Genomic DNA, 14040 nt, shown 5'->3' on the forward strand with positions numbered 1-14040 from the left:
TTATACTGGGGGAGCAGCCTGTGGTGTCTGTTATACCGGGGGAGCAGCCTGTGGTGTCTGTTATACCGGGGGAGCAGCCTGTAGTGTCTGTTATACAGGGGGAGCAGCCTGTAGTGTCTGTTATACAGGGGGAGCAGCCTGTGGTATCCTGTTATTATTATTATACCGGGGGAGCAGCCTGTAGTGTCTGTTATACGGGGGAGCAGCCTGTAGTGTCTGTTATACGGGGGAGCAGCCTGTAGTGTCTGTTATACAGGGGGAGCAGCCTGTAGTGTCTGTTATACAGGGGGAGCAGCCTGTGGTATCCTGTTATTATTATTATACCGGGGGAGCAGCCTGTGGTGTCTGTTATACCGGGGGAGCAGCCTGTAGTGTCTGTTATACAGGGGGAGCAGCCTGTGGTATCCTGTTATTATTATTATACCGGGGGAGCAGCCTGTGGTGTCTGTTATACCGGGGGAGCAGCCTGTAGTGTCTGTTATACAGGGGGAGCAGCCTGTGGTATCCTGTTATTATTATTATACCGGGGGAGCAGCCTGTGGTGTCTGTTATACGGGGGAGCAGCCTGTGGTGTCTGTTATACTGGGGAGCAGCCTGTGGTGTCTGTTATACGGTGGAGCAGCCTGTGGTGTCTGTTATACTTGGGGGAGCAGCCTGTGGTGTCTGTTATACCGGGGGAGCAGCCTGTAGTGTCTGTTATACCGGGGGAGCAGCCTGTAGTGTCTGTTATACAGGGGGAGCAGCCTGTGGTATCCTGTTATTATTATACCGGGGGAGCAGCCTGTGGTGTCTGTTATACCGGGGGAGCAGCCTGTGGTGTCTGTTATACTGGGGGAGCAGCCTGTGGTGTCTGTTATACGGTGGAGCAGCCTGTGGTGTCTGTTATACGGGGGAGCAGCCTGTGGTGTCTGTTATACTGGGGGAGCAGCCTGTGGTGTCTGTTATACCGGGGGAGCAGCCTGTGGTATCCTGTTATTATTATTATACCGGGGGAGCAGCCTGTAGTGTCTGTTATACGGGGGAGCAGCCTGTGGTGTCTGTTATACTGGGGGAGCAGCCTGTGGTGTCTGTTATACCGGGGGAGCAGCCTGTGGTGTCTGTTATACGGGGGAGCAGCCTGTGGTGTCTGTTATACAGGGGGAGCAGCCTGTGGTGTCTGTTATACTTGGGGGAGCAGCCTGTGGTGTCTGTTATACCGGGGGAGCAGCCTGTAGTGTCTGTTATACCGGGGGAGCAGCCTGTAGTGTCTGTTATACAGGGGGAGCAGCCTGTGGTATCCTGTTATTATTATTATACCGGGGGAGCAGCCTGTGGTGTCTGTTATACCGGGGGAGCAGCCAGTGGTGTCTGTTATACGGGGGAGCAGCCTGTGGTGTCTGTTATACCGGGGGAGCAGCCTGTAGTGTCTGTTATACAGGGGGAGCAGCCTGTGGTATCCTGTTATTATTATTATACCGGGGGAGCAGCCTGTAGTGTCTGTTATACGGGGGAGCAGCCTGTGGTGTCTGTTATACTGGGGGAGCAGCCTGTGGTGTCTGTTATACCGGGGGAGCAGCCTGTGGTGTCTGTTATACGGGGGAGCAGCCTGTGGTGTCTGTTATACAGGGGGAGCAGCCTGTGGTGTCTGTTATACTTGGGGGAGCAGCCTGTGGTGTCTGTTATACCGGGGGAGCAGCCTGTAGTGTCTGTTATACCGGGGGAGCAGCCTGTAGTGTCTGTTATACAGGGGGAGCAGCCTGTGGTATCCTGTTATTATTATTATACCGGGGGAGCAGCCTGTGGTGTCTGTTATACCGGGGGAGCAGCCAGTGGTGTCTGTTATACGGGGGAGCAGCCTGTGGTGTCTGTTATACCGGGGGAGCAGCCTGTGGTGTCTGTTATACCGGGGGAGCAGCCTGTGGTGTCTGTTATACCGGGGGAGCAGCCTGTGGTGTCTGTTATACTGGGGGAGCAGCCTGTGGTGTCTGTTATACCGGGGGAGCAGCCTGTGGTGTCTGTTATACCGGGGGAGCAGCCTGTGGTGTCTGTTATACGGGGGAGCAGCCTGTGGTGTCTGTTATACCGGGGGAGCAGCCTGTGGTGTCTGTTATACCGGGGGAGCAGCCTGTGGTGTCTGTTGTACCGGGGGAGCAGCCTGTAGTGTCTGTTATACCGGGGGAGCAGCCTGTAGTGTCTGTTATACAGGGGGAGCAGCTTGTAGTGTCTGTTATACAGGGGGAGCAGCCTGTGGTATCCTGTTATTATTATTATACCGGGGGAGCAGCCTGTAGTGTCTGTTATACGGGGGAGCAGCCTGTAGTGTCTGTTATACAGGGGGAGCAGCCTGTGGTATCCTGTTATTATTATTATACCGGGGGAGCAGCCTGTGGTGTCTGTTATACCGGGGGAGCAGCCTGTAGTGTCTGTTATACCGGGGGAGCAGCCTGTAGTGTCTGTTATACAGGGGGAGCAGCCTGTGGTATCCTGTTATTATTATTATACCGGGGGAGCAGCCTGTAGTGTCTGTTATACGGGGGAGCAGCCTGTGGTGTCTGTTATACTGGGGGAGCAGCCTGTGGTGTCTGTTATACCGGGGGAGCAGCCTGTGGTGTCTGTTATACGGGGGAGCAGCCTGTGGTGTCTGTTATACAGGGGGAGCAGCCTGTGGTGTCTGTTATACTTGGGGGAGCAGCCTGTGGTGTCTGTTATACCGGGGGAGCAGCCTGTGGTGTCTGTTATACCGGGGGAGCAGCCTGTGGTGTCTGTTATACAGGGGGAGCAGCCTGTGGTATCCTGTTATTATTATTATACCGGGGGAGCAGCCTGTGGTGTCTGTTATACAGGGGGAGCAGCCTGTGGTGTCTGTTATACGGGGGAGCAGCCTGTGGTGTCTGTTATACGGGGGAGCAGCCTGTGGTGTCTGTTATACGGGGGAGCAGCCTGTGGTGTCTGTTATACAGGGGGAGCAGCCTGTGGTGTCTGTTATACAGGGGGAGCAGCCTGTGGTATCCTGTTATTATTATTATACCGGGGGAGCAGCCTGTAGTGTCTGTTATACGGGGGAGCAGCCTGTGGTGTCTGTTATACCGGGGGAGCAGCCTGTGGTGTCTGTTATACCGGGGGAGCAGCCTGTGGTGTCTGTTATACAGGGGGAGCAGCCTGTGGTGTCTGTTATACCGGGGGAGCAGCCTGTGGTGTCTGTTATACTGGGGGAGCAGCCTGTGGTGTCTGTTATACTGGGGGAGCAGCCTGTGGTGTCTGTTATACCGGGGGAGCAGCCTGTGGTGTCTGTTATACGGGGGAGCAGCCTGTGGTGTCTGTTATACTGGGGGAGCAGCCTGTGGTGTCTGTTATACCGGGGGAGCAGCCTGTGGTGTCTGTTATACCGGGGGAGCAGCCTGTAGTGTCTGTTATACAGGGGGAGCAGCCTGTAGTGTCTGTTATACAGGGGGAGCAGCCTGTGGTATCCTGTTATTATTATTATACCGGGGGAGCAGCCTGTAGTGTCTGTTATACGGGGGAGCAGCCTGTAGTGTCTGTTATACAGGGGGAGCAGCCTGTAGTGTCTGTTATACAGGGGGAGCAGCCTGTGGTATCCTGTTATTATTATTATACCGGGGGAGCAGCCTGTGGTGTCTGTTATACCGGGGGAGCAGCCTGTAGTGTCTGTTATACAGGGGGAGCAGCCTGTGGTATCCTGTTATTATTATTATACCGGGGGAGCAGCCTGTGGTGTCTGTTATACCGGGGGAGCAGCCTGTAGTGTCTGTTATACAGGGGGAGCAGCCTGTGGTATCCTGTTATTATTATTATACCGGGGGAGCAGCCTGTAGTGTCTGTTATACGGGGGAGCAGCCTGTGGTGTCTGTTATACCGGGGGAGCAGCCTGTGGTGTCTGTTATACCGGGGGAGCAGCCTGTGGTGTCTGTTATACCGGGGGAGCAGCCTGTGGTGTCTGTTATACGGGGGAGCAGCCTGTGGTGTCTGTTATACAGGGGGAGCAGCCTGTGGTGTCTGTTATACTGGGGGAGCAGCCTGTGGTGTCTGTTATACCGGGGGAGCAGCCTGTGGTGTCTGTTATACGGGGGAGCAGCCTGTGGTGTCTGTTATACGGGGGAGCAGCCTGTGGTGTCTGTTATACTGGGGAGCAGCCTGTGGTGTCTGTTATACGGTGGAGCAGCCTGTGGTGTCTGTTATACTTGGGGGAGCAGCCTGTGGTGTCTGTTATACCGGGGGAGCAGCCTGTAGTGTCTGTTATACCGGGGGAACAGCCTGTAGTGTCTGTTATACAGGGGGAGCAGCCTGTGGTATCCTGTTATTATTATACCGGGGGAGCAGCCTGTGGTGTCTGTTATACCGGGGGAGCAGCCTGTGGTGTCTGTTATACTGGGGGAGCAGCCTGTGGTGTCTGTTATACGGTGGAGCAGCCTGTGGTGTCTGTTATACGGGGGAGCAGCCTGTGGTGTCTGTTATACTGGGGGAGCAGCCTGTGGTGTCTGTTATACCGGGGGAGCAGCCTGTGGTGTCTGTTATACCGGGGGAGCAGCCTGTGGTGTCTGTTATACGGGGGAGCAGCCTGTGGTGTCTGTTATACGGGGGAGCAGCCTGTGGTGTCTGTTATACCGGGGGAGCAGCCTGTGGTGTCTGTTATACCGGGGGAGCAGCCTGTGGTGTCTGTTATACGGGGGAGCAGCCTGTGGTGTCTGTTATACGGGGGAGCAGCCTGTAGTGTCTGTTATACCGGGGGAGCAGCCTGTAGTGTCTTTTATACTGGGGGAGCAGCCTGTGGTATCCTGTTATTATTATTATACCGGGGGAGCAGCCTGTAGTGTCTGTTATACGGGGGAGCAGCCTGTGGTGTCTATTATACTGGGGGAGCAGCCTGTGGTGTCTGTTATACCGGGGGAGCAGCCTGTGGTGTCTGTTATACCGGGGGAGCAGCCTGTGGTGTCTGTTATACCGGGGGAGCAGCCTGTGGTGTCTGTTATACCGGGGGAGCAGCCTGTGGTGTCTGTTATACGGGGGAGCAGCCTGTGGTGTCTGTTATACGGGGGAGCAGCCTGTGGTGTCTGTTATACGGGGGAGCAGCCTGTGGTGTCTGTTATACGGGGGAGCAGCCTGTGGTGTCTGTTATACCGGGGGAGCAGCCTGTGGTGTCTGTTATACCGGGGGAGCAGCCTGTGGTGTCTGTTATACCGGGGGAGCAGCCTGTGGTGTCTGTTATACCGGGGGAGCAGCCTGTAGTGTCTGTTATACCGGGGGAGCAGCCTGTGGTATCCTGTTATTATTATTATACCGGGGGAGCAGCCTGTAGTGTCTGTTATACGGGGGAGCAGCCTGTGGTGTCTGTTATACTGGGGGAGCAGCCTGTGGTGTCTGTTATACCGGGGGAGCAGCCTGTGGTGTCTGTTATACGGGGGAGCAGCCTGTGGTGTCTGTTATACCGGGGGAGCAGCCTGTGGTGTCTGTTATACTTGGGGGAGCAGCCTGTGGTGTCTGTTATACCGGGGGAGCAGCCTGTAGTGTCTGTTATACCGGGGGAGCAGCCTGTAGTGTCTGTTATACAGGGGGAGCAGCCTGTGGTATCCTGTTATTATTATTATACCGGGGGAGCAGCCTGTGGTGTCTGTTATACCGGGGGAGCAGCCAGTGGTGTCTGTTATACGGGGGAGCAGCCTGTGGTGTCGGTTATACCGGGGGAGCAGCCTGTGGTGTCTGTTATACCGGGGGAGCAGCCTGTGGTGTCTGTTATACCGGCGGAGCAGCCTGTGGTGTCTGTTATACCGGGGGAGCAGCCTGTGGTGTCTGTTATACCGGGGGAGCAGCCTGTGGTGTCTGTTATACCGGGGGAGCAGCCTGTGTTGTCTGTTATACCGGGGGAGCAGCCTGTGGTGTCTGTTATACCGGGGGAGCAGCCTGTAGTGTCTGTTATACCGGGGGAGCAGCCTGTGGTGTCTGTTATACCGGGGGAGCAGCCTGTGGTGTCTGTTATACGGGGGAGCAGCCTGTGGTGTCTGTTATACGGGGGAGCAGCCTGTGGTGTCTGTTATACAGGGGGAGCAGCCTGTGGTGTCTGTTATACAGGGGGAGCAGCCTGTAGTGTCTGTTATACCGGGGGAGCAGCCTGTAGTGTCTGTTATACCGGGGGAGCAGCCTGTGGTATCCTGTTATTATTATTATACCGGGGGAGCAGCCTGTGGTGTCTGTTATACCGGGGGAGCAGCCTGTAGTGTCTGTTATACCGGGGGAGCAGCCTGTAGTGTCTGTTATACCGGGGGAGCAGCCTGTGGTATCCTGTTATTATTATTATACCGGGGGAGCAGCCTGTGGTGTCTGTTATACCGGGGGAGCAGCCTGTAGTATCTGTTATACCGGGGGAGCAGCCTGTAGTGTCTGTTATACCGGGGGAGCAGCCTGTGGTATCCTGTTGTTATTATTATTATACCGGGGGAGCAGCCTGTGGTGTCTGTTATACCGGGGGAGCAGCCTGTGGTGTCTGTTATACCGGGGGAGCAGCCTGTGGTGTCTGTTATACCGGGGGAGCAGCCTGTGGTGTCTGTTATACCGGGGGAGCAGCCTGTGGTGTCTGTTATACGGGGGAGCAGCCTGTGGTGTCTGTTATACTGGGGGAGCAGCCTGTGGTGTCTGTTATACCGGGGGAGCAGCCTGTTGTGTCTGTTATACCGGGGGAGCAGCCTGTAGTGTCTGTTATACCGGGGGAGCAGCCTGTAGTGTCTGTTATACAGGGGGAGCAGCCTGTGGTATCCTGTTATTATTATTGTACCGGGGGAGCAGCCTGTAGTGTCTGTTATACGGGGGAGCAGCCTGTGGTGTCTGTTATACTGGGGGAGCAGCCTGTGGTGTCTGTTATACCGGGGGAGCAGCCTGTGGTGTCTGTTATACGGGGGAGCAGCCTGTGGTGTCTGTTATACAGGGGGAGCAGCCTGTGGTGTCTGTTATACTTGGGGGAGCAGCCTGTGGTGTCTGTTATACCGGGGGAGCAGCCTGTAGTGTCTGTTATACCGGGGGAGCAGCCTGTAGTGTCTGTTATACCGGGGGAGCAGCCTGTGGTATCCTGTTATTATTATTATACCGGGGGAGCAGCCTGTGGTGTCTGTTATACCGGGGGAGCAGCCAGTGGTGTCTGTTATACGGGGGAGCAGCCTGTGGTGTCTGTTATACCGGGGGAGCAGCCTGTGGTGTCTGTTATACCGGGGGAGCAGCCTGTGGTGTCTGTTATACCGGGGGAGCAGCCTGTGGTGTCTGTTATACGGGGGAGCAGCCTGTGGTGTCTGTTATACGGGGGAGCAGCCTGTGGTGTCTGTTATACGGGGGAGCAGCCTGTGGTGTCTGTTATACCGGGGGAGCAGCCTGTGGTGTCTGTTATACCGGGGGAGCAGCCTGTGGTGTCTGTTATACCGGGGGAGCAGCCTGTGGTGTCTGTTATACCGGGGGAGCAGCCTGTAGTGTCTGTTATACCGGAGGAGCAGCCTGTAGTGTCTGTTATACAGGGGGAGCAGCCTGTGGTATCCTGTTATTATTATTATACCGGGGGAGCAGCCTGTAGTGTCTGTTATACGGGGGAGCAGCCTGTGGTGTCTGTTATACTGGGGGAGCAGCCTGTGGTGTCTGTTATACCGGGGGAGCAGCCTGTGGTGTCTGTTATACGGGGGAGCAGCCTGTGGTGTCTGTTATACAGGGGGAGCAGCCTGTGGTGTCTGTTATACTTGGGGGAGCAGCCTGTGGTGTCTGTTATACCGGGGGAGCAGCCTGTAGTGTCTGTTATACCGGGGGAGCAGCCTGTAGTGTCTGTTATACCGGGGGAGCAGCCTGTGGTATCCTGTTATTATTATTATACCGGGGGAGCAGCCTGTAGTGTCTGTTATACGGGGGAGCAGCCTGTGATGTCTGTTATACCGGGGGAGCAGCCTGTGGTGTCTGTTATACCGGGGGAGCAGCCTGTGGTGTCTGTTATACCGGGGGAGCAGCCTGTGGTGTCTGTTATACAGGGGGAGCAGCCTGTGGTGTCTGTTATACAGGGGGAGCAGCCTGTGGTGTCTGTTTTACTTGGGGGAGCAGCCTGTGGTGTCTGTTATACCGGGGGAGCAGCCTGTAGTGTCTGTTATACCGGGGGAGCAGCCTGTAGTGTCTGTTATACAGGGGGAGCAGCCTGTGGTATCCTGTTATTATTATTATACTGGGGGAGCAGCCTGTGGTGTCTGTTATACCGGGGGAGCAGCCAGTGGTGTCTGTTATACCGGGGGAGCAGCCTGTGGTGTCTGTTATACCGGGGGAGCAGCCTGTGGTGTCTGTTATACCGGGGGAGCAGCCTGTGGTTTCTGTTATACCGGGGGAGCAGCCTGTGGTGTCTGTTATACGGGGGAGCAGCCTGTGGTGTCTGTTATACGGGGGAGCAGCCTGTGGTATCTGTTATACCGGGGGAGCAGCCTGTAGTGTCTGTTATACCGGGGGAGCAGCCTGTAGTGTCTGTTATACAGGGGGAGCAGCCTGTGGTATCCTGTTATTATTATTATACCGGGGGAGCAGCCTGTAGTGTCTGTTATACGGGGGAGCAGCCTGTGGTGTCTGTTATACAGGGGGAGCAGCCTGTGGTATCCTGTTATTATTATTATACCGGGGGAGCAGCCTGTGGTGTCTGTTATACCGGGGGAGCAGCCTGTGGTGTCTGTTATACCGGGGGAGCAGCCTGTGGTGTCTGTTATACCGGGGGAGCAGCCTGTGGTGTCTGTTATACCGGGGGAGCAGCCTGTGGTGTCTGTTATACCGGGGGAGCAGCCTGTGGTGTCTGTTATACTGGGGGAGCAGCCTGTGGTGTCTGTTATACCGGGGGAGCAGCCTGTGGTGTCTGTTATACCGGGGGAGCAGCCTGTAGTGTCTGTTATACCGGGGGAGCAGCCTGTAGTGTCTGTTATACAGGGGGAGCAGCCTGTGGTATCCTGTTATTATTATTATACCGGGGGAGCAGCCTGTAGTGTCTGTTATACGGGGGAGCAGCCTGTGGTGTCTGTTATACTGGGGGAGCAGCCTGTGGTGTCTGTTATACCGGGGGAGCAGCCTGTGGTGTCTGTTATACGGGGGAGCAGCCTGTGGTGTCTGTTATACAGGGGGAGCAGCCTGTGGTGTCTGTTATACTTGGGGGAGCAGCCTGTGGTGTCTGTTATACCGGGGGAGCAGCCTGTAGTGTCTGTTATACCGGGGGAGCAGCCTGTAGTGTCTGTTATACCGGGGGAGCAGCCTGTGGTATCCTGTTATTATTATTATACCGGGGGAGCAGCCTGTGGTGTCTGTTATACCGGGGGAGCAGCCAGTGGTGTCTGTTATACGGGGGAGCAGCCTGTGGTGTCTGTTATACCGGGGGAGCAGCCTGTGGTGTCTGTTATACCGGGGGAGCAGCCTGTGGTGTCTGTTATACCGGGGGAGCAGCCTGTGGTGTCTGTTATACGGGGGAGCAGCCTGTGGTGTCTGTTATACGGGGGAGCAGCCTGTGGTGTCTGTTATACCGGGGGAGCAGCCTGTGGTGTCTGTTATACCGGGGGAGCAGCCTGTGGTGTCTGTTATACCGGGGGAGCAGCCTGTGGTGTCTGTTATACCGGGGGAGCAGCCTGTAGTGTCTGTTATACCGGAGGAGCAGCCTGTAGTGTCTGTTATACAGGGGGAGCAGCCTGTGGTATCCTGTTATTATTATTATACCGGGGGAGCAGCCTGTAGTGTCTGTTATACGGGGGAGCAGCCTGTGGTGTCTGTTATACTGGGGGAGCAGCCTGTGGTGTCTGTTATACCGGGGGAGCAGCCTGTGGTGTCTGTTATACGGGGGAGCAGCCTGTGGTGTCTGTTATACAGGGGGAGCAGCCTGTGGTGTCTGTTATACTTGGGGGAGCAGCCTGTGGTGTCTGTTATACCGGGGGAGCAGCCTGTAGTGTCTGTTATACCGGGGGAGCAGCCTGTAGTGTCTGTTATACCGGGGGAGCAGCCTGTGGTATCCTGTTATTATTATTTTACCGGGGGAGCAGCCTGTGGTGTCTGTTATACCGGGGGAGCAGCCACTGGTGTCTGTTATACGGGGGAGCAGCCTGTGGTGTCTGTTATACCGGGGGAGCAGCCTGTGGTGTCTGTTATACCGGGGGAGCAGCCTGTGGTGTCTGTTATACCGGGGGAGCAGCCTGTAGTGTCTGTTATACAGGGGGAGCAGCCTGTGGTATCCTGTTATTATTATTATACCGGGGGAGCAGCCTGTGGTGTCTGTTATACCGGGGGAGCAGCCAGTGGTGTCTGTTATACGGGGGAGCAGCCTGTGGTGTCGGTTATACCGGGGGAGCAGCCTGTGGTGTCTGTTATACCGGGGGAGCAGCCTGTGGTGTCTGTTATACCGGGGGAGCAGCCAGTGGTGTCTGTTATACGGGGGAGCAGCCAGTGGTGTCTGTTATACTGGGGGAGCAGCCTGTGGTGTCTGTTATACCGGGGGAGCAGCCTGTGGTGTCTGTTATACCGGGGGAGCAGCCTGTGGTGTCTGTTATACCGGGGGAGCAGCCTGTGGTGTCTGTTATACCGGGGGAGCAGCCTGTGGTGTCTGTTATACCGGGGGAGCAGCCTGTGGTGTCTGTTATACTGGGGGAGCAGCCTGTAGTGTCTGTTATACTGGGGGAGCAGCCTGTGGTGTCTGTTATACCGGGGGAGCAGCCTGTGGTGTCTTTTATACGGGGGAGCAGCCTGTGGTGTCTGTTATACGGGGGAGCAGCCTGTGGTGTCTGTTATACTGGGGGAGCAGCCTGTGGTGTCTGTTATACCGGGGGAGCAGCCTGTGGTGTCTGTTATACCGGGGGAGCAGCCTGTAGTGTCTGTTATACCGGGGGAGCAGCCTGTAGTGTCTGTTATACAGGGGGAGCAGCCTGTGGTATCCTGTTATTATTATTATACCGGGGGAGCAGCCTGTAGTGTCTGTTATACGGGGGAGCAGCCTGTGGTGTCTGTTATACTGGGGGAGCAGCCTGTGGTGTCTGTTATACCGGGGGAGCAGCCTGTGGTGTCTGTTATACGGGGGAGCAGCCTGTGGTGTCTGTTATACAGGGGGAGCAGCCTGTGGTGTCTATTATACTTGGGGGAGCAGCCTGTGGTGTCTGTTATACCGGGGGAGCAGCCTGTGGTGTCTGTTATACCGGGGGAGCAGCCTGTAGTGTCTGTTATACAGGGGGAGCAGCCTGTGGTATCCTGTTATTATTATTATACCGGGGGAGCAGCCTGTGGTGTCTGTTATACTGGGGGAGCAGCCTGTGGTGTCTGTTATACTGGGGGAGCAGCCTGTGGTGTCTGTTATACCGGGGGAGCAGCCTGTAGTGTCTGTTATACCGGGGGAGCAGCCTGTAGTGTCTGTTATACAGGGGGAGCAGCCTGTGGTATCCTGTTAATATTATTATACCGGGGGAGCAGCCTGTGGTGTCTGTTATACCGGGGGAGCAGCCTGTGGTGTCTGTTATACGGGGGAGCAGCCTGTGGTGTCTGTTATACTGGGGGAGCAGCCTGTGGTGTCTGTTATACAGGGGGAGCAGCCTGTAGTGTCTGTTATACCGGGGGAGCAGCCTGTAGTGTCTGTTATACAGGGGGAGCAGCCTGTGGTATCCTGTTATTATTATTATACCGGGGGAGCAGCCTGTGGTGTCTGTTATACCGGGGGAGCAGCCAGTGGTGTCTGTTATACGGGGGAGCAGCCTGTGGTGTCTGTTATACTGGGGGAGCAGCCTGTGGTGTCTGTTATACCGGGGGAGCAGCCTGTGGCGTCTGTTATACCGGGGGAGCAGCCTGTGGTGTCTGTTATACCGGGGGAGCAGCCTGTGGTGTCTGTTATACCGGGGGAGCAGCCTGTGGTGTCTGTTATACCGGGGGAGCAGCCTGTAGTGTCTGTTATACAGGGGGAGCAGCCTGTGGTATCCTGTTATTATTATTATACCGGGGGAGCAGCCTGTGGTGTCTGTTATACCGGGGGAGCAGCCTGTGGTGTCTGTTATACCGGGGGAGCAGCCTGTAGTGTCTGTTATACAGGGGGAGCAGCCTGTGGTATCCTGTTGTTATTATTATTATACCGGGGGAGCAGCCAGTGGTGTCTGTTATACAGGGGGAGCAGCATATAGTGTCTGTTATACAGGGGGAGCAACCTGTGGTATCCTATTATTATTATTATACAGGGAGAGCAGCATGTGGTGTCCTGTTATTATACAGGGGGGAGCGGCATGTGGTGTCCTGTTGTTATTATACAGGGGGGAGCAGCATGTGGTGTCCTGTTATTCTTATACAGTGGGAACAGCCTGTGGTGTTCTGTTAGCATTATACAAGGAGAGCAGCCTTTGGTGTCCTGTTGCTGTTATTTTTATACCAGAGCAGTAGCCTTTGGAGTTCTGTATTTATTGTTGTTATAATTATACGGGTGAGCGGCCTCTGGTGTCTTGTTATTATGATTATTTTACATTAGGAGCAGCCTGTAGTGTTTTGGTAATATTATTGTACAGAGGGAGCAGCCTTTGGTGTCCTATTATTATACAGGAGGAGCAGTCTGTGGTGTCGTGTTATTATTATACATGGGGAGCAACCTTTGGTGTCCTATTTTTATTATACAGGGGGAGCAGCCTGTGGTGTCCTGCTATTCTTATACAGGGGGAGCAGCCTGTGGTGTTCTGTTATTTTTATTATACAGGGGGAGCAGCCTGTGGTGTTCTGTTATTTTTATTATACAGGGGGAGCAGCCTGTGATGTCTGTTTATATAGGGGGAGCAGCCTCTGGTGTCCTGTTATTATACAGGGGGATCAGCCTGTGGTGTCCTGTTATGATGGGGGAGCAGCCTTTGGTGTCCTGTTGTGTTATGATACAGTAACGGGGCAGCCTGTGGTGTTCTGATAGCATTATGCAGCCTTTGGTGTCCTATTATTATTATTTTACAGGAGGAGCAGTCTGTGGTGTCCTGTTAATATTGTTATACAGGTGGAGCAGTCTGTGGTGTGCAACATCTGTGTGACCTGTTTATCAGTTATGTGATATTGCTGTGATCTGGGAATGGCGAGGAACCTAATTAGCATCACTTAACACAGAGAATTTTTGTGTCCAGATTGTCATCAAATATCCTAAGTTCCTGGAATGAAACTAAACCCAATACTAAATGTTCCCAAAAAATCGAGACTTCTTACCTTGAGTAGTGGTGTTTTAACCTTAAGTAATAATTTATTTTGCAAACTGTATTTAGCAGTCTTATGAAGCTGGAACAGAATCATTATTTATTCCTAGACAATTGGTGTTTGTGAAACCAGAGTCTTTAGTAAAAGTCACATGAGGAGAAGACGTGTCCTGTACACCGATTCTCATATCACAGTAACAACGCAATACTATAAATACAGGGACATGACTGGGGAGGTGAGGGGATCTGGGAGTGTCACAGTGACATCACTTATATCTATAGTAATAATACAGGGACATGACTGGGGAGGTGATAGGGTCTGGGAGTGTCATAGTGACATCACATATACATATATAGTAATAATACAGGGACATGACTGGGGAGGTGAGAGGGTCTGGGAGTGTTTCAGTGATATCAAGTATACAGTGCCTTGCAATGTGTCTAGGTGATGACTGTATCATTGTGTGTGTCAGGTTCCTATAAGGTGTCAGGATGTCACTGTCTATGTCTCCATGCAGGAGGGGGAGTATATAGAGGAACACAGGGGTCTGTACAAGGACGTGATGATGGAGAATCACCGGCCCCTCACATCACTGGGTAAGAGGAGACTATTACTTATTGTACAGAGGAGAGCAGGTATGGGGCCCCCTATATACACATACCACCTGATAATCACATATATACAATGTACTCAGTCACTGTGTGTCTCCTACAGATGGAGCCAGTAACAGAAATACCCCAGAGAGATGTCCCCGTCCTCTTTATTCCCAGCACTGTACAGAGGAGAATCACAGGATCCCACAGGAGCATCAGGTAGGTGGGATTTGGGGTCTCACCAAATAATAAAATAAGAAGTGAGTTACTATTTCCGTATCCCATGAGG

General features: G+C 54.2%; 1 protein-coding gene across 3 annotated transcripts in view; it reads left to right on the top strand.

Annotated features, from left to right (window-relative positions):
- The window catches only part of LOC148443061 (uncharacterized), a 100995-nt gene that overhangs the window by 10737 nt on the left and 76218 nt on the right, over positions 1 to 14040 (top strand). For all 3 annotated transcript variants that reach the window (XM_088463281.1, XM_088463276.1, XM_088463277.1), the window contains exons 2-3: positions 13676 to 13754; positions 13873 to 13970. In XM_088463281.1, the coding sequence (XP_088319407.1) occupies positions 13721 to 13754; positions 13873 to 13970 (132 nt within the window). In that variant the 5' untranslated portion in view covers positions 13676 to 13720. The remainder of the gene's footprint in view (positions 1 to 13675; positions 13755 to 13872; positions 13971 to 14040) is intronic.

The sequence above is a fragment of the Taudactylus pleione genome, unplaced genomic scaffold (genome assembly GCF_031769625.1).
Source record: "Taudactylus pleione unplaced genomic scaffold, aTauple2 ptg001337l, whole genome shotgun sequence".
Lineage (NCBI taxonomy): Eukaryota > Metazoa > Chordata > Amphibia > Anura > Myobatrachidae > Taudactylus > Taudactylus pleione.